The following is a 20,152-nucleotide window of genomic DNA, read 5'->3' as shown; positions in this document are numbered from 1 at the left end:
CAAGCATTCTGAATATTCATGAATAATTCCGACAGTTTGACCTAAATTTGTTTGTAGAGATATTGATAGACAGAGAGCAAACATTGACCATGATAAACTAATGAGATAATAAGATAATCATTAGAGTTTATGGACTAAAAAGTTCATTCAAAATGATATCACCATAAATCGGCCTGACATATACAATGTATAAAAAAAGCACATTCATGAGCATTGATCGTAATTACTAAATGCGAATATGCATGAAAACCATATTAATTAATTTATAAATTACCTCTTTTACAATATAATATATAAATTACCATAAAATTTTATTCATTTACTATGAACTTTTAAGCTTCTTGGGTTTGAATTTGTCGAAAAACTTTTCCATGGTGAAACTTTCTCTGTAGGCAATTCTGGTTCATTGAAATTTTTGTTCTGTTAGCATGCATTGAATGAGAAACATTTCTCTCATTCTAATGAAGAAATAATAAATCTCCTGATGAGACTTTTCTTTATGATTCTGAACTGTAATTTCATGTTTTTAAACTTTGATTTTTGTAACAGATGATGATCATTCAATTAAGATAAGTACAGAGGCTTCTCAAGGCTTCATGGAGATCATGATGAAAACATGAGGAGTGAGTCAATAAGTGTATATGTTTTCAATCTGTCTGTTGGTTTCATATCTCTCTCTCTCTCTCTCTCTCTCTCTCTCTCTCTCTCTCTCTCTCTCTCTCTTCTCTCTCTCTCTCTCTCTCTGACTTTCTGAACATCCCATGTAAATGATTGATAATGATAAGAATACTGAAAGAGACAGAAGAGAGAGAGAGAGAGAGAGAGAGAATCCGGAACTCATTCAACTAATAACAATTTATCACCATAATAGTTTTATCCTCGTCATTATCATTATTAACAACAGCTGATTGATATTGTTGTTCAGTTAATGATGTCAAGATGATGGTGAAAGATGCAGATTCTGAATGAGAGAGCAAGAAAGTTCTGTTAACAGAGCCAGAACTTTTCTCTTTCCACTTAACTTTTGCGAAATTTTCACCATTGCGCTCAACATGAACTCTACTTTCATCATGTAAATATATCATTGGCAGAATGATGATGGTAAGAATGGTAAAAAAAATGAAGAGATGGTGAGTTATTAGGATAAAAGTTGGAAAAAAAATCATTACCAACGCCATGAAAAGTCATGATGACAACATGGAAATTAGATCATAAGGAGAAAAAAGAAAAAAACTTTTGTTCTAATTCAAGGCTCGATTATTATTCTTTCAACATTTCAATTGAAAGAAAATCATAACATTTACATGATAATCACTGATCTCCATGGTCACTGTTCAATATCCGATTAGTAGGATTCAGAGATGAAATGAAAATGAAAATTAGCTGAATAATCAGATAATTTGGAATAAATTTTTCTTACTTGATAAAAGTTTACGATTGAGTGAAGATTCAACCTTGATTCTATGCTAATTATAAATACATATACAAAGCTATGGTAATCAATGAAATGGTTTAGTCTCTTAGTGAATAAGCCTCTTAAATTATCCTGAACCGAATAGATTGAAACTCTGAAAAGACAAAGTTCTGATGAAGAAAAAAAATGCTTCGTTCTCTTTTATTATCAGATTATCAGATTATTATTAGCATTATCTTTATCATCATCATCATCATTATGATTATTACTTTTGTTATATTATGATTACTACTTTGATATCATCATAATCATCAAAGTTATTACATTATCACAATATTATCATCATCATTATCCTCAGATAATGTATTTGGACACACAGAGGTTGAAAAATGGACACAGAGGGACAGAAATAGTTGCTAATTGGATGTAACTTGGTGAGAGAGAGAGAGAAAGGCCAAAGAATCAGAAATTAACTTTAATTGATGAAATTCTCCTGTAAAGATTGACCAAGAACGCGAATAATTTGATCAGAATGGTCAATCTATTTAGTAAGCGAGTGTAAGTGAATTTAATTGTGTAAATAATTAGTGGAAAGCTAAAAGTTTTAACGAAGAAAAAAAGTTCTGAACCTCCAATGAAACAATGGAAAACTTTGAGTGGTGAGAAAAAGATTCTGTGGGTGGTGATTATGGAGATTAGGGGAGGGTGTGGATTGGTGAAGGTGGAGAATTGAAGAGAAATGTAGCTCGAACAATATTCAAGTTTAACAAGATAATGAAAGAAAGTGAAGAAAGAGGAAAAAAAGAAGGAGATTGTGATGATAATGATGATGATGGAATAAGATAAAGAAAAAAAAAGTGTTGACCATAAGTGAAACTCCCCGTGGCGACCAGTTCCTCCTTCTTCATGTAATTCTTGACCAGGTAACAGCTTAATACAATTGACTCCTTATTACATTATCATCATCATCATCATCTTCATTTCATTTACTCTTTTCCGTATCTTCTAATCATCAACATTATCCTTTCTCTCTCTGTAGATGATGATGGTGATGATAATAATCAAGAGATAATCAGAGGACACGGAACCATAATGATGAATACAACTTTTAATACTTACGACTGATGAAATGGAAGAGAGAAATTTTATCTTCCAACAAGATGATGATAAGATGAACCACAGGAAAAGAAAGAAGAGAAAGAGTAAGATTATGATAAGCTCTTAATGATAATCAACCAAAAGAAAAAAAAATATCATAAACCTAAAGATAAAAACCAAAGAGAATAAAAAAAATCTCATTTCTGACCAATATATTGACCAGAATTTTTATTTCTCTCTCTCTCTCATCTTCAATAACTTTCATCTCATCTTTAGGTGGTTTCAATTTCCTTTTCTGCTTGACCAGTAACTCAGTTTTTCGGATATTCATTTGAATTGAATTTGTATCCTGTTAGAAACAGAAAATTGTAGTAATGATGAAAATTGCTCAGTTCATTTCCCTGAACAATTTGTGAACAATCAATTATCCGATTTACTTATTTAGACATATGATTATTTCCGATGAAAATTATTATTTGATTAATTGTTGGTGTTTCATCTTGTAAACCAAAGAAGGGAAGAAAAAAAATAATGATGACAATCATCATCATCATCATGATACACTCATTGAATCCCCTGAGTTATCATCTCGAGTTTTATCACTCCCACCAGAACTTTCTGAATAATAATATTGATAATCGATAACAAAATACACGGAGAAACTCACAGAGATATTTTATCACTTTTCTCTCTCTTTTTTTTGCTTTACTTATTTTTCAACAGAATCGTTTATCCTTTTTCCTTCTTGTTGATATTAATCCTCATCTCTCATGAAAATCCTCACGAGATTCCAAATTGACCCTTTACTTTAATTATCTGCTAATAATTAATCAATTTACTCATCTTCATCTTTTTTACCTTACAATCAATTAATATTTTTCCTTCGTGATGATCAACCCAATTAGGGATAATTAATCAAGGTAAAGTTTTAATATTCATACATGTATACTTTATCTAAGTGAGATTATCATCTGATTAGATGGTGAATCAATCAAGGATTCAATTATTATTAATCTAATGGGAAAGTTTATCAATGATTTTCACTGGAAATATTATTTCAATTATCCATCAACATTTCTCATGACTCTTGTTATCGTTTTTTCTTGAACTTTTTAGGAAAAAGGAACAGGATTGGTGATGAAAATTTCTCATGAAATTGATAATCATTGGAAAATAAAGGTTATTGGAAATATTGTTGCGAGAACATGTGATTGATAATATCCTGTTTGATTACTTCTTCCGGTTTATATTCACATTGGAAAACAAAATGTTGAGAGTAAACAAGAAAATAAATGATGATAAGAGAGTCCAAGGAAATGGTTGTTTCTTAGGCAGGAGCAAGAGAGAGAGAGAGAGAGAGAGAGAGAAAGAAAGAAAGAAAGAAAGAAAGAGAGAGAGATTGAATTTCGATGGTGAGGTGAAAAAAGGTGATATTCTTGATATGAAAGTTCAGGAGATTCAGAAGGAAGAGGAAAATGTGTCATGAAAAAACACGAATCCACAAGAAAAGAAACTCAATAAATTCACTGGGTCATGATAATCTCATGACGATAAAAAGAACAGGAAGGAAAAGGAGGCAGGGAGAAAGATGAAATAAAATCGAAAGAAAAAATTCACTCGAAAAGATTTCGATTGATTTTTCATTCATCAAAAGCGAGAGAGAGAAAATAACTTATCATTAAATTAAATCAATAGATTAACAAGTGAACCGATTGTCTCAGTGATTATCATATAATCACAATCATGAACATCATGATAAGAGCCAAACAATTTGAAATAAAACAATTTGAATTCGTTTTTGCAATTGGATATGCTAAATGTTAATTATTCAATTAGTTAATCATTATTATTATATTATCATTTTTCATGGTAAAGGTGAAACAACCAAAGGGCATTTTAACATCATGTTTGTTGGTGTGCATTTCATTTTAATTTCAAGTTAGATTGTATTGTTTTTTTCATGGGCTTTAAATGATCACGAAAGAAAGAGCGGGAAACAAGTTGGAATTTAAAATTTTCGCTGGTAATTGAAGTAAGATTAATTGTTTTCTTTTCTTTTCCTTTTCCTCCTTATCTGGTAATCTCATCATCAAGGTGAGAGAGCGAGAGAGTGAGAGAGAATAAGGAGACGAATAGAGTTCAGATTTATTGGTTTCATTTAGTATTCTCATTCTCTTTGGAATTGAAATGAACAATAGTAGTTGAAGAAGAGGTAATTATATGTTTGTGTGTAAGTGCAGAAACTCAGGTAGCTGAAAGACAGAAATAATCATTCAGATGCGATATTTAAGCGAAATCAGCGAAAATTGATGAAGATGATGAACAAGATGAGGGAGGCGGAAGATGAGGATGATAATAATAATAATAGTAAAGTAATATAATGTATAAAGGAAGACACAGAGCAAGAGAGGTTTTTGAAGATCAAAAATAAGATGGCAAAGCAAAAGAAAGAGAAGAAAAGAAGATAAGATGATGACAATGATGATAAGAAGGGGTTTAAAGAGAGAGAGAGAGAGAGAGAGAGGGCAAAGTTTTCGAATCAAAATAATAAAAAAAATGTGAGCAATAATTTTTTTTTATAGAACTTTTTTTTCAATTTCGAAAACGAGATGATAACTAAAAACGTTAAGAGAGACAAAAAAAATAACTGAATGTATAATATAATATGTAATGAAAAAATCTATTGAGTTTGTTGGGTGAACAGAAAAATGAAAGAAGATAAAGTTAAGAGAGAGAGAGAGAATGATGATATAAAAACAAAAGAGAGAGAGAAAGAAGGAAGAAGACAAAAGAAAGGTGAGAAAATCTCTTTTTTTCTGTTATGTAATTAAATTGTGGCGATGATGATGATGGTATTTGTAGTATTTAACTGGAGAGTGAGTAAGTGAGAGGGAGAGGGAAAGAATAATAGTCGGAAAGGCAGAATGTGACAGGATGATAGAGAAAGAGAGAGAGAAACAAAGGAGGGGATGGTCATCAAGATGCTAATGGTCACTTCCTTTTTTCACCTTTGGGTGATTTTCTTTTGTTTTTCTTTTTATTTGTTTGGCCGATGCACAATAAGATTAATCAACGAATCGAGTGCAAGCCTTTTTCCACTTGCATTGAGTACACCAAGAGTCTCGATTATCCATACCATAAACTTTCCGACACTTTCGAGTCTCGGTTCGGGTTCGACGGGTCGGCGATATGCTTGACCCTTTAAGGAGGGTCGTTGCAATCCCTGTGGTTGATGGAGATGAAGTGGATGAAGATAATGATGAGGCCGATAATGAGGTTGAACTTGATTGTAATAAGCTTGTCCATTGGTTACTAGAAGCGTTGTTATTGGCATTGGTAGTTGTATTTGTACTCAGGGTTGGGTTGTTGTTACTTGATGAGATGATACTAGTAACGGTGTTACTGTTTGTCTTATTGGTACCGCTAATTGTTATGGTTCCGGTTAATGTTGGGTTGGTGTTATTTCCCGATGACTTGATGTTTATTGGGCTTGAAGTGTTACTACTCAATCGCATAACTTTGGAAGGAGCTTTTGGCGAGAAAAAGTTCACTGGACTTGAACTTGAGGCAAGGAGAGATGCTTGAGATTGATGCTGATGGTGATGGTGATGGTTAAAGTGGTGATGATGATGATGGTGGGAGTTTGAAAATGAGTAACTAGAATTGCAACTAGTAGCAGAGAAAGGAGAATATGATGATGAAGAATCACGCATTTTTGTTGACCATCGATGGGCAACCGATATACCGGGAATGTTGATCGGGCTTGATATCACTGTCTTTCTTTCCGGTTCCGGTTTTAATTGGGCACTGGCAATAGTTTGGGTCACCAATGAAGATGATGATGATGATGATGGTGATGGTTTTTGTTGCTGTTGCTGTTGATTAAAGTTTTGCACTTGTTGGTTTTGTATTTGAATTTGTTGCTGTTGTTGTTGTTGTTGCAATTGTAACTGTAATTGTAATTGTTTTTGTTGCGCTTGATATTCAGGATCCTCGTGTGGAGGTCGTGCCATATCAAGATGACTCCAAGTGGGTGAGGGAGCAAAGAAAAGGAGGGAGGAGGCCGAACTGAGTGTCGGACTTAAATTGTAATTTGTACTGTGAGGTGACTCTGATGAACTCAAGACTGGAGACAATAGACCCAGGCTACTATCATTAGAAGATGAACTATCTTTACTACTAATAATTATATTCTCAGTTTCCATTTCCTCTTCAATTTCGGCGTAATAAAATTCCTCCTCATGATCATTTTCCTCTTCACTGGCGTTTTCACTTCGTCTGTTTATATGATAAATGTAACATATGATGGGGAGAAAAAGTAAAAAGAGAGAAATTTAATCGATTGAAAAAAATTTCTTTATCGATCCAAATGGTTTAGACTCTTACCCAAGGTGAATGGTTCTAATGTGCTTTTCAATTGATTCAATTAGATCACATCGAACGCCACATCCACGCCAAGTACATTTGAATACAATTCGTCGTGCCTTCTATCGTGTATATAAAGAATTGAAAGAGAGGGCGAGAAAAAAAAATTATCATCTAACTTTCAAAGTGAATACAAAGTTACTCATAATGATGATACATTTATGTATTATATGGATTACAATTGGATTCAAATTCAGATTTAGATTCAAATCATGATACTTGACATGGTAAATGAATACTACATCAATATAATTGAAAACGAAATAAATATAACAAAATACTAATAAGAAACTAAAGAAGAAGATAAAAGTTGATTGTTGGTAGAAATCAAATAAAAGTCTGATTGATTCTAACAGAATAGACAAAGAACAAGTGAGAGAGAGAGAGAGAAAGAAATATCTTCTCTGTCTAAATCATCATTAACATCTTCTTCTTCCTGTTCATCTTCATCCTTCTTTCATTCATCTTACCTCAGCAATTGTTTGTATTGGATCATCAATAATAAAATCAATTGTTTCATCCATATCGATTCCTTCATCCTTATGAATAATAGTTAATCCATTAATTTGATTATTATTAACATTCGAATCATTATTATTTATATTTCCTTTAATAGTTTCAACATGGTTATTGTTAATCTCGATGGCAATTGGCGAAGCGGCAGTGGATCGCTCTTCGTTAATCGTCGGTGGTGACGGTGTATTTGATCGGCTGGCAGCAGATCCAAACTCGACACCAGAATCGATGCTTTTCACTGAGTAAATTCCTAAAGAAAATTGAAAAAAAAATAATAAAAAAGAGAAAATTAGTATTAATAACCTTTGTAATCCAAAAATCACCATAATAAAGCATCAGCTGAGACAGAAAACTATTAATACAATCAAGATTATGGAAGAGAAAAATTTAATAGAAAAAAAAAGTATTACAGTTTTTAATGAGTTAATAGAAATTTAAATTGTTGCAAATAAACTTAATTTACAAATCAGAACCTAAAGTGATGATGATTATCATCGGATAATTGACTTGAATAAGAAACTCAAAACAATTAACCTGTCAAGCTAATGATTATCAACTTATTCTGCTTTTATTATTATTATGAAAATGTATTCATAATATTAGTTTGTGTGAATTGGGAATGAAAATTTTGATACAAAGTATCATGAGTATATCATGAAATTGAACTTTTTCCTCTCCCCCATCAACAGAATTACAAAGTAATACAGTTTACCCATTTCTCTTGTTATAATAGTTAAGCATGCAAATTGAATTACAACGAATTAATAATTAAACTCAATAGAAATGAGATATAGATTGATGATACTGATGATGATGATCATCATCATGATCGGTCAATGAGAAAACATGATAAGGTAATAAATGAACCGATGATTATTGGGAAAGATAAATGGAAACTATTAGATGATAATAAATGATCAACGTGTGGTGATGATGATGAGAAAATGATATTATGAAAATTGAGAGTTTTTTTCTGATACTTTTGAGTGATGATGATTTTTATAAATAATCAATCTGAATGTTATTATTATATTCAAATGAAAAATAATAATCATCAACATGATGATGATAATGATGAAACTGGAACAGAAAATGATACAAAGTTTTTTTTATTATTATTATGATAAACATACATATCAAGTTATTGATTGATTGTAACTTAATATGGAAAGAAAAAGTTTCTCAACAAATGGAAATGAAGTTGGAAAATAAAATATAACATTCAATAGAAAAGTAAATGTTAAATATATTATTTTGTTTTTATATTGGAACATTTTTCTCAGAACAATTTTCTGTGAGTAAAAATTGAGAGAGAAACGATAACTAAATATAATACAAACAATGATTATGATGATAATAAATACAGAGAAAATGTTATCATCATCATTAAAAGAATTTATAATTTTTCATTTAGTCTCGTTTCTTTTTTTTTCTAATTCTGTACATGATTGTTCAGAGTTTGGTGTTCATGCTGTTACCATGAAGAAAATTGTTATCACTAATGTGATTATTATTTTCCATCATGAGAATTCATTGTTTCTAGTTCAGCAAAAAGAGAGAGAGAGAGAGAGAGATAATGATGATAAAATGTCTGGCTACATGATGATGATTTCAATTAAAGAATCAGTTGAATTATAAAACAAAAGATAGCTTTGGATAAACTTTTGATTATCATGATAATAAATAACTTGCAATGATAACTGTACTTTTTTCATAGTTTATCCATATTATGATAATCAAGAGAGCGACAGCAAGATTGAAATTTGTTTAAAAAAAGAGTAAAAATAAATATATATCATCCAATTTCCATCCTCATCCCATGTCATCATCATCAGTTATTAAGACTTGAATACTTTGTGTCTCATAATGATGATGTTATGATGATGATGATGTAAAAGTGAGTTGGAAATTTTAACTAATTAAAAACTTTAATCATCATGTTATTTTACGTTACACTAATTAGGTTTGACCTGCCTAAACATTTTCCTGTTCATCATAATCATCATTTTGATCCTCATCATCCGTCTAATATGAATCTTTGCGCTCATCATTATCATCACTCACATGATGATAAACATGATAAATATTTTTTTCTTCATTTCTAATAGAAGAACAAGAAAAAAAAGTTATATTTAGCTTTTCAATAGTCGAGCTTCATCATCCCAATCATCAGCGATTACTCTTACAAAATCCTTCCGCATCATCCTCATCATCTTTCTCTCTCTCTATCTCTAATAACACCAACCAAACCCTCACCAAGAATCAATATAAATCAAGATGTAGCTTATAGTATTCATTGAGTTATAACAAGTTCTGTATTCATAATGTTCAGAAATCAACTGAAATCATGATAATATGTTCATACAAGTTCATCATGTTATCAATATATTTATTTTTCATCAACTCATAAAGAAAAAAAAACTGATAAATAATAAAGATATAACTTTTTTTTATTATTCTCCCACTGATCTCATTATCTGAATCGTTTGCGTGTTTATCTCATTGAATTATATAGTCAATATAATCATGATGATGACAAATAAGTTATTATATAGATATCATTAGAATCAACAAGAGTTAATTCATTATCATGATGAAAAGTTTTTTGTTTCACACAACAAAAGATAGAGCATGAAATTCAGAATCAATTCGTCAAATTTATCATGAAATTGTTGTAATCATAATGAATTGTATTATTAGTTTTCTCAGGTAGAAAATCAGAAAAGCAAAGAACTGGAAACAAATGATTCATATTTCCAATGATGAAATTTAATACATAATATTTATTGACAAAGAGGGAGACAAGGGAGACAAAAGGAGAGAGGTAAATTAACTTTACGCAATAATAATCATGATGATGATGGTAACATAATTAAGATAATATTGATTACACACTTTCTCTTCCTACCTCACCCACTTTTGTGTCAACAATTTAAACAGGTTACGAAATAGAGGAAGAGGAAAAAAACTTCTCCCCCATGATAAGCAAACATCACTTTTTTGTTTTGCTTATTCAGGGTAAGAGGTTATGAGATATCAAATGAATAACTTTCTGGTGTAACTTGATTATTTACCATGAATGAGAATCGAAAACATTAACATTTAATTCAATGTTATGATATGTGATAAAGAAGAGAGAGAAAGAGATAAATGAAGAGCGTCATCATGAAATTATGATTATCTCTTTTCTCTTAGCAACAACAAGAGAACAAAAAAACACCGAAATTCAACCTTGAAAATGAACAGAACTTTTTCCAGTTTCTCCTCGCTAATCATGATAATTATATAATTTACTTTCCATTAATTTATTAATAGTAACGGAAGAAGGAACGGAAAAATAATAAGATGAAAAGAAAAAGGGAGAGAGGGTTGAATAGGAATGAGAAATTCAGTTGAAGGATAATGATGATGAATTATAAGATGAAATCACAGAATTGCAATAGGAACTATTGATTAGATTTTCAGTTTTATCCTTGAGTTTTTTTTCAGGGGATTTTCACTATTTGTAAACATTATTATAACAATCAACTTGAGCTATTTGTTTAATTGTTCAATTGAATTTCTCTACTTCTCTCTGATTCCATTGATAATCTTTACCAATCATTGAAACTTTTACTCGAATGAAAATAAACTCATTCATATAATAGATTGAGAAGGAAAAAAAGTTTCTTTTGATTTCTAGGTTGACTTTTACTCTATCATCGCTAGTATTTCATTAATAAAGGTAAATCAATGAATGAACGTACCAAAATGGTGGAATATTAGATGATGATGAGGTCGGAAAGCTATTGATGAATCGAAGCTAATGATGACAAAAAAGAAAGAACTTCAACTAATATAATAAGAATAAAAAAGTGGAACTTTTCGTTTTTGTTCAGAAGTTTTTCTCTTCAGGAGGAAGAGAAAAGTTTTCTTTTACAGTTCTCAGGTTATTGCTGATTCTGCCGATTGTGAGTTTCAAAGTGATAGAGATGAACAGAATTCAGCTACATATAAATACTTTATATGTTCTTTGAACATTATTATCGTGATAATATTAATAATTGGCTCAATGGATATTTTATCAAAATCGATTTCGAGCTTCAAGTTCAAAACTTTTCGAGCTTCATGTCCTCCTGTTTTCTTCATTTCCCCATCTTTTACTATTTTTACTCTGTTTACCAAAATGAGATGAAGACAAAAAAAAAAGATGAAGCAAAACTTGTTGACAATTCAAATAGAAGCGTTGAAAGAGTCGACAAGTTTCCTTCATCTTTACTATCTCTCTCTCTCTCCTTTTATTTATAACTCATCAACATTATCAACTTTTTCTTCATCACAACCAGCATCATCTTTCAAATGAAGAGATAGTAGAAGATACTAGAGAAGTGAGAGAGAGAGAGAGAGAGAGAGGGAAATTCAAAGGGATGATTAAAACCTCTTACTAGGTAAACAAAAATTAAGCATCAACAATAATAATAAACGAGGAAAAAGCCATTGAAGCTAAAGCAAAACTCATCAACCAGTAACCTGAATAAACTTTAGGTTATCAAATGTTGATAATTTTCAATTCGATTCGGTAAAACTTGATGACAAGATGAAGAGCAAGAAGATGAAAATGTGACTGGGAGGGAGAGTACATAATTCACTCTCTTTCAATGCTATAATAAAATATGATATAACGATATGATAACAATAATATGATAAAGTAAAAAATTGCCTTTCATTCATTTTTCACTTTGAATCATTTCAAATTCTGGTGATTAGTAAATATTCAAGATGAAGCAAATTCTATTTTCTCTCCCTTTCTCTTTTTTTACTCACTAATGGTTATCATGAAAAACTATCTAGAATATCATATATAATAAAGTGTATATTAAGTTAAGCATCCATAAAGAATGGTAAACAAAATAATACAAACTAAAAAGTCAAGTACTATGTGATTTATATGGGTATGCGCATACACCCAAATACCCTTATATATCAATTGTTATGTTATCAACTGTACTTGACATTGATATTTGTTTGTATATTGAGTTTTTCCAGACAATAGAGGATGATGATGATGATGATGACTACTGTCGTTTTGTTTACTTATATATTTCAACATTTTACTGAGCTCACATTTTTATTCAGCAACTATTAATATCATTACAATTATATGCAGCTACTTAATGATGATAATGATGATGATACTATTAACAGATGAGAAATGATGAAATGAATAGTAATTTTGTAAAGAAAAAAAAAGCTACTATTTTATATGTTCAATCTTATTATTAGTTATCTCTGAAAATTAGCCTTGTAACGTTAATGTATTAGATGAAAATTTTGTATTCAATTGAGTGTGTAAAGAGAAAGATAAAGATAAAGGTTAATGTAATTGAGAAATGAATTAGATTTGATTAGGATGATAAGGATGATGATGATTTTGTGATAAGTTTTAGACGTAATTGGCTTATGTAATTATTTTGGCTCCATCAATTATGGGATAAGATGGTTAACCATAAATTGATTGGAATGATAATCATTATCATCATATGAAAAATAAAGATGAAGATGAGGTTTACTTAAAGGGAGAAAGAGACAAAAGATGAATTTACTGTTATAACAGTAGATGAAATTGATGAAGATGAAGATGAGGAAAGGATTGTTTTCACATCAAGAGATCAATAGGAAAAAGATGAAGAAACAAGTAAAGTCCTTCGATCATCGTTTTTAAAAGATAATGATACAAAATAATGATCATCATCTTGATAATGATGATGATGAGCTTGAAATAAAAAGATTAACTAAGAGAGAGAGAGAGAGAGAGAGAGAGAGAGAGAGAGAGAGAGAGAGAGAGAGTGTGTGTGTGTGTGTTTATCATAGGGGAAGATGAGGCTTTTCATTCACCAGAACAATTTAGATGATAAGAATGTCGAATGGATTATGAGATGATGATGATGATGATAATCAAGAAAAGGAACTTCAGTAAGGGGAAGATGATATGGAACAAGAAGAAAAGTGAATAAGAGAGAAGCAAGGAAAATTTTAAGGACAAAGAGAATCATCATCATCGGTATGAATTTTTATCTATTGAATTATTTCTGTTTCAATTCTGAATTCTCCTTCTCCTTCTCCTTCTCTCTCTTTCTTTTTCTGGTTGTAAACAAAATCAACATGACATACACTTGAATGACTATCGAGTCGTGTGAATCTCATTCAGATTCATTGAAGTAATAATGAAATAATCATCATGATAAAAATATCGATGAACATGAGGAAATATTTCACATCTTCCATCATAATCATCAGAATTATCATTCAGAGGCACTCACATACATTCACATACACATAAAAAGTTAATCTTATTATCGAGAAAAGTAAATTACATTTTATCAAATTGATGGTTGACAGTAAAATTTGTAACCTAAATTTATTTTCAATCTATTTTATTATATTTTTTATATTATATAAATTTAACAGTTTCCATCCAGATCTTCATCATCTTCTCATGATTACTTTCTCAGAGAGAGAGAGAGAGAGAGAGAGAGAGAGAGAGATGATGAAGAAAAGCCTCTCCACTCATCTTCATCCTCTATTCCTCCCTCTTCCTACCACCATCACCTCCTATTCCCAATTCTCATCATCTTCCAAGTTGAAAATTGAAAAATTTTGCCTCAATAAACTAGAAAATTTATTTATCATTAGATACATTTTGTATTATATTTATTATTACATTTTTCATACTCACAGAGTATTTATAGATGGATATATATATATATTATCAGAATTCAGTATAATATACTGAGTACAGAACTTTCTTCTCCCTCTGAAACTTGGATAAACTTTTGGGAGAAAAAAACTAAAGGCTAAAAGTTTATATTCTGTATTTCTTGATAACCATGATGATGATGATATTATTGTTATTATTTATCCTGACCTTGTTTAGATTTAAGCTTCTCAAAATTCTGATAGAAAAATAATAATAATCAGAAAGCCTGAATTCTGAATTGGAATTGAATTTTTCTTTTCTATCAAAATATCTGTAATCTATGATACTTTTTTGATGTTATATTCATAAGATATTAGATTATATTAGATTTCATGATAATCATCATGTATTAAATAAAGAAAGGTAAAGATTCAAAACTGAAAATTATTATATTATACTGGGAAAACTAAAGCTTCATCCTTTTAAACAGGAATAAAGTTGGGTGAAAATAAGATGAAAATAATATCATAATATTATCATTAAAATGTTATCTCAAATATTAGCATTATCAGGATGATGGAAAGTGAATCAGCTGAGATTATTGGAATGACAAGGAAATCAGAATTTAGCTCATGATAAACTGAATAGATCTCTCTCAAAATTGGTTTTAATTTGACAAAATGAGACAAAAACAACTAATCACTATTAATATTGATGATCTCATGTAATCAAGAAAAGATTATCAGATTTCTTATCATCATTAGATGACACAAAAGTTTTGTCTTCATCTTTTATCCATTGATGGAGATATTGAATATATACAATTACTCATGATGAGAGAATGAAAGATCAAATTAAATAAGGAATTATGAATAGTTAATGAATATTATCAAGAAAAATGATCATGAAAGTTGAACATTTAGCATTCGCTTAGAAAGTGTCACCAAATATCAGTTTTACTTTAATAGGAATTATAATCTTCATGGATTCTTGAGATAACTTTGGAAGAAATTTTCTTTCTTTTTCATCTTCTTCTCTTATATGACATTTCATGTGATCTGCACTTTGCGTTTTCTTATAAAATATTATCTTCTTTATCTTTTCTTTTCGAGTTTTTTCTTTCTCTCTCACTCTCTTCATTCGTTGGAATTATGATCTTCCCTTTCATCAGTTTCGTCTTCTTCTGATTCTTTCATAATCTCTTCATGAGAGAAGAAGAAATGTGAAGAGATTTTTCTTTCGATTTATTCTCTCTCTGTTTGCTTAAATTTCGTTTTGAGATGAAGTGGAGAAGAAGAAAAATCAATGACAATAAAGTAAATCCCTTTTTTTATATCTAAGGCAAAGTGACTTTAATTTGAAAAGTAAACGAAGATGAAATTGAGTGACTGTGAGAGATGAGGTTGATGATGATAGTGAGGTGGCAATGTAGCAGAGGAAGGTAATGAAATTATTCTTAAAGCCAATAGAAAGAGAGTGACGGAAATTATCTGTAAGTATTGAGATATATTCAAAATATTAAGATGATAAGTTGGTATCTTTGAGAATCATCTTTGGTGTTGAAATCCAAGAGATGTTCACATAAACATACAAAGCGCTACGTATTTAGTTTTCAAGGTTAAACCAAAATGAGGATCATGGTAATGATGCCAGGGAGAGAGAGAGAGAAGAGACCATAATCACTTTATCTGTTGTTGATGATAATATGCAAAAATATTCAGTGCAGATGATAATAAACATAGAAAAGTGGTAAGGGAGATGAAGAAAAAAATTCCTATGGAAAATAGCTCAAGCTCAGTACGACTCATGCGCTTCATGAGAGAAGGTAAATGAAAGAGAAAAGAAAGAGGAATCGATACCGGCTTTTTATCCTCTTTCTTTTTCTTTTACATTATCAACATCTCTTCCTCTTCCCTACTCCCACCCCTCTCTCTCTCTCTCTCTCTCTCTCTCTCTCTCTCTGTTCTGCTATTACACCGGTGTAAGGCATTCCCTCTGATCTTGATTGTTCTGAAATTTACGTTCGCTCCCGGTCAGAGATGAGTACCAATACTTTGATCCAAATAAAGGAGGAGAGCACCAAAAGAGGAGCTTAGCTCACTCACTATGATAAAACCCTTCTTGATTCCTTCTGACCAATAAGCGGCTGCTGCTTAAGGTGAAGGGAAGATTAAGTGTCACCATGGTAGCAATTTCATAATTTAATAGCATCTCAATGTTTAAACCAGGATACACAGTGAGCCAAGAAGGAAATAATATCTTGCTCACTTGCTCCCTTATTTTGATGGAAAAACTTTTGCATCAACGTCAATAGATGGCGACAACAGTTCATGGTAACAGAATAAAATTGATTCTGGAAAAAACGTTATTGCTAACATGGTAATGGAAACAGTTGAAAATTTCGGAACTTTTTTCTTCATCCCTTACATTCAGATTTATGAGCAGAATTCATGATTGTACAGAAAGAAAGAAAAAACCAGATTGATTAGAAGTGATTGTTATTCAGTATTCAAGGAAAAAGAGGCAAAAACAAAATTGATAATAGAGGATAAATGGTAAAGTAAAGCGTTAATATTAAGATGAAGGAAGAGAAAAAAATATAAATTGTAAATTGATGAATGATAATTGATCATGATGATGATGCTGAGGCTGATTCTCACCTTAACTGAATCTGATGGGATTTATAATGAAATTGAATATTGTTGTTTATGAAATATTCATCAGATAATCAAATTCAGTTAGCGTGTTTATGTGATTAACATGATTCGTTAAACATTCACCAATCTTTTTTTGCTCATCATCATCATCAACAGCAACAGCAGTAGCAAGTAGTAGCAATAGTAACACCATCATCATCGTCTTCTTCTTCTTTATCATCCTGCTTGGCGATGAAAATAAAACAGAAGCAACGAGAAGAAGTGGAAGAAAAAAATCTAATGCAAAAACTGCCAAATGATTGGGGAGATTAAGCAAATTGAATCTTTCATTTACGTTCATCATCAAAGTTACATGGTAAAAACTCAGGGAAAGAATCAGGTTGAAAAAAGATGATGAAATGAAAAGGTGACAACGAAAAAAGAGACATTGACATTAACCATATAATATTAGTGTATGATTTTAATAAAAGATATATGATTAGCCGATGAAGATAAAGGTAAGATGAGCGAGCTTTATGTTGGATGAAAGAGAGAGAGAGAGAGATACTGGGGGACATTGACTATTTTTGTTATTCTTCTAATCCGCTTTTGCAGAGAAACAGCAGAAAAAAACAACTAAAGGTAATCCAAAGTCAACACATGCACAAATATACATGAGAATCAAAAAATAAAGGTAAAAGTCAAGGTAAGAATCAGAATCAGAATAAGACAAGACAATACAAATCAACCTAAAGGTAAGTAAAAAAGCAATAATAATAAAACAACAATGATGATGATGAGCAAAAGATGATATTGTTTCATCTTATAAAGGTAAAAACGTAGTTACCCAATGATGATGAGAATAATAATCATAATCTTTACCTTCATCTTCATTTTTTTCCTCATCATCCTCATTTCAACCTCCTCATCCTCCTGAACACAAAATAAATGATCAAATCAACGTTATATTGTTATACGAATCAAAATAGTAAAGGTAAATTGACAAAATAATGTAAGAGAGAGAGAGAGAGAGAGAGAGAGAGAGAGAAAATTGTTAAAGGTTAATGATGATCAACAGTTTCCAGTTACATTGTGTTAATATTTGTATGGAATTGAAAAAGTGTAAAGATTATCATTATTAATATTTTAATAATAACCATTACAAGAAAACATAAGTAATTTAATATCAAATGTTGTATTATTATCATCATTACATTGATAATAATAAAACTGTTGTAGTTAACAAGAAATCAGCAATTTAATCATTGGTAACAACGGAAAAGTTAATTTTTTTTCTTCTTGTTGTTTTCTTATTAATAATACAACAATTTGACACTTTCACCAAAGTGGTGACACCTAACGATATGTTCAATTGACTATGAAAAATGTCAACGAAAAAAAATCGTTTTCATTGATTTAATTTCTTGTTGCTTTTTTTTGAAGTTTTTTTTTGTGATAAAGAAAAAAAATCAACATCAATAATTGATTTGCTCCATTTTTTCATCTCCTATTTTCTCTCTCTCTAACTGCAATTATCTTCTCATCAGCTAATTGGTGGTAAGATTGTTAAAAAGCGTTGAAAACTCAGCTTAGTAACACGCTGCAATAATCATGTTAACAAACAGTAATCATCATTATTATCATGAGCTCAGCACAGAAGCAGGAAAACAACAACATAAAAACCAAGTAAGCTAAATATTAGATTGAGTTGATTCTGAGATTGGGCAATTTTTTGTTATCACTCATGATAGTCACGGTGAAAAATGAATCAAATTCTGGTTAATGGTTAAAGATAAACTTGTTACTGGTGGTGTTTGTTAATGTTGTTGTGGTGAATAGTTAACTTGATTGTTATCAATTATTAACCAACAATTTAACTTAAATAATGGTTAATATTATCAAGCTAATTTGATTCAATATTTGATAGCATTTGAAACAACAACAAAAGGTTAATTAAATTGTTTACCAATCACATTGTTAACATTTTTTTTATTACTATCTTATATATATAAAGTTGTAAGATTTTATTTTGTTTTTATCAAAAAATTTAACCTTACAATTTAACCTCTCAACTAAAAGGTAAGGTCAAATTTTCATTGTATTGCCATCTAGTGAATTATACAATCAAACTTGTATTGACCTATTTTTTTCTTGCTCAGTTTGTATAATTGTTGTTGTAATAGTTTGATTATGATCATGATGATTAAGGAACAGAGTCAAAGGATGATAATGATGATTTAAAACAAAAATACATTATTCAGTTTAAATAGTGAATCTTGTAACATTGTAAATTGTTATTGATTGGGTTAAAAATGCATGATAATATCCCTGGTAAATGTAAATGATGAGGATAATGCAAATGAATATTTATGAGCACGTTTGAGGTTTTTTCATTTATATTACATTGAAAAACAACAACAAATGATTCTAATTGCAGTTAGTTGTCTTTGCCAATTGAATAAATTGTTGCAATTAATTAACAACCAAGAGAGAGAGAGAGAGAGAGAGAGAGAGAGAGAGAGAGTTATATGAGCTGATTTCTTTAATTTCATTCCCTCTAATTAATCAATTGTGTATGAAGATAGAAATGATTCAATATGATTGTTAATTGTGTTTTTATTTGTGGACACGGAAATGCTACTTAATTGTGATAAGGTAAAAATGAAATTGATTTGCGCTCAAAACTTAATTATTATATTAAAATCAATTTATTTTTATATATAAATAATTTTAGATTAGATTGTAATCTATTTTTAGGATACTAATCAAGGAACAAGTAAAATTGATTGTGATTAGTTATTATTGTTTTTCTGCTGATTGTCACACACCAAGCACATAGAATTATGATGATAAGCAGAATAATAATTGGAAATTTATTCTGGCGGGAATAAGATGAATAAAGATATTCATCAAGGACATGGAATTGAGAAGAAAATTATATTTTCATGGTAACAGTGAATGGAAAAGAGAAAAGATAGAATAACAGAATTATCATCATTTTCATCATTCTTCATACTCACAAGATCAACATTGACTTATTTTCATTGGAAAAGGAGGAAGAGAAGGAAGAGAAAAAGATGATGATAAGTCAATCCTGTCAACACCTTTGTAGGTTAAGGAAGTGAGAATCAAGGTAAAGTTGATATGATTAACTAGTGAAGAGAGAGAGAGAGAGAGAGAGAGAGAGAGAGAGAAACCTTTTTCTCACTCAATCCATGATTGGAAAAGAAAAGATTTATTTGCACATAATGTTAATGCTAATTAATGATGTTGCTTGATGATGAAAAAAAAGATGATACCACATTACTAATATAAGCATCATTACTACTGCTGGTGATAATGATGTTAAATGCATTTACAATAATTATGTTGATAAATAATAAATTA

General features: G+C 30.2%; 1 protein-coding gene across 1 annotated transcript in view; it reads right to left on the bottom strand.

Moving 5' to 3' along the window:
- Positions 1-4,321: 4,321 nt before the first annotated feature.
- Positions 4,322-20,152, bottom strand: part of LOC128390274 (zinc finger protein 704-like) — a 31,713-nt gene continuing 15,882 nt past the window's right edge. The window contains exons 3-5 of the mRNA XM_053349964.1: positions 7,408-7,703; positions 6,899-6,999; positions 4,322-6,790 (exon numbers count right to left, since the gene is read on the bottom strand). Coding sequence (XP_053205939.1) covers positions 5,578-6,790; positions 6,899-6,999; positions 7,408-7,703 — 1,610 coding nt within the window. The 3' untranslated portion in view covers positions 4,322-5,577. The remainder of the gene's footprint in view (positions 6,791-6,898; positions 7,000-7,407; positions 7,704-20,152) is intronic.

The sequence above is a fragment of the Panonychus citri genome, unplaced genomic scaffold (genome assembly GCF_014898815.1).
Source record: "Panonychus citri isolate SS breed McGregor unplaced genomic scaffold, ASM1489881v1 Contig00117, whole genome shotgun sequence".
Classification (NCBI taxonomy): Eukaryota; Metazoa; Arthropoda; class Arachnida; order Trombidiformes; family Tetranychidae; genus Panonychus; species Panonychus citri.
The sequence above is the reverse complement of the archived record's forward strand: the minus strand, read 5'-3'. Positions and strand labels throughout refer to the sequence as shown.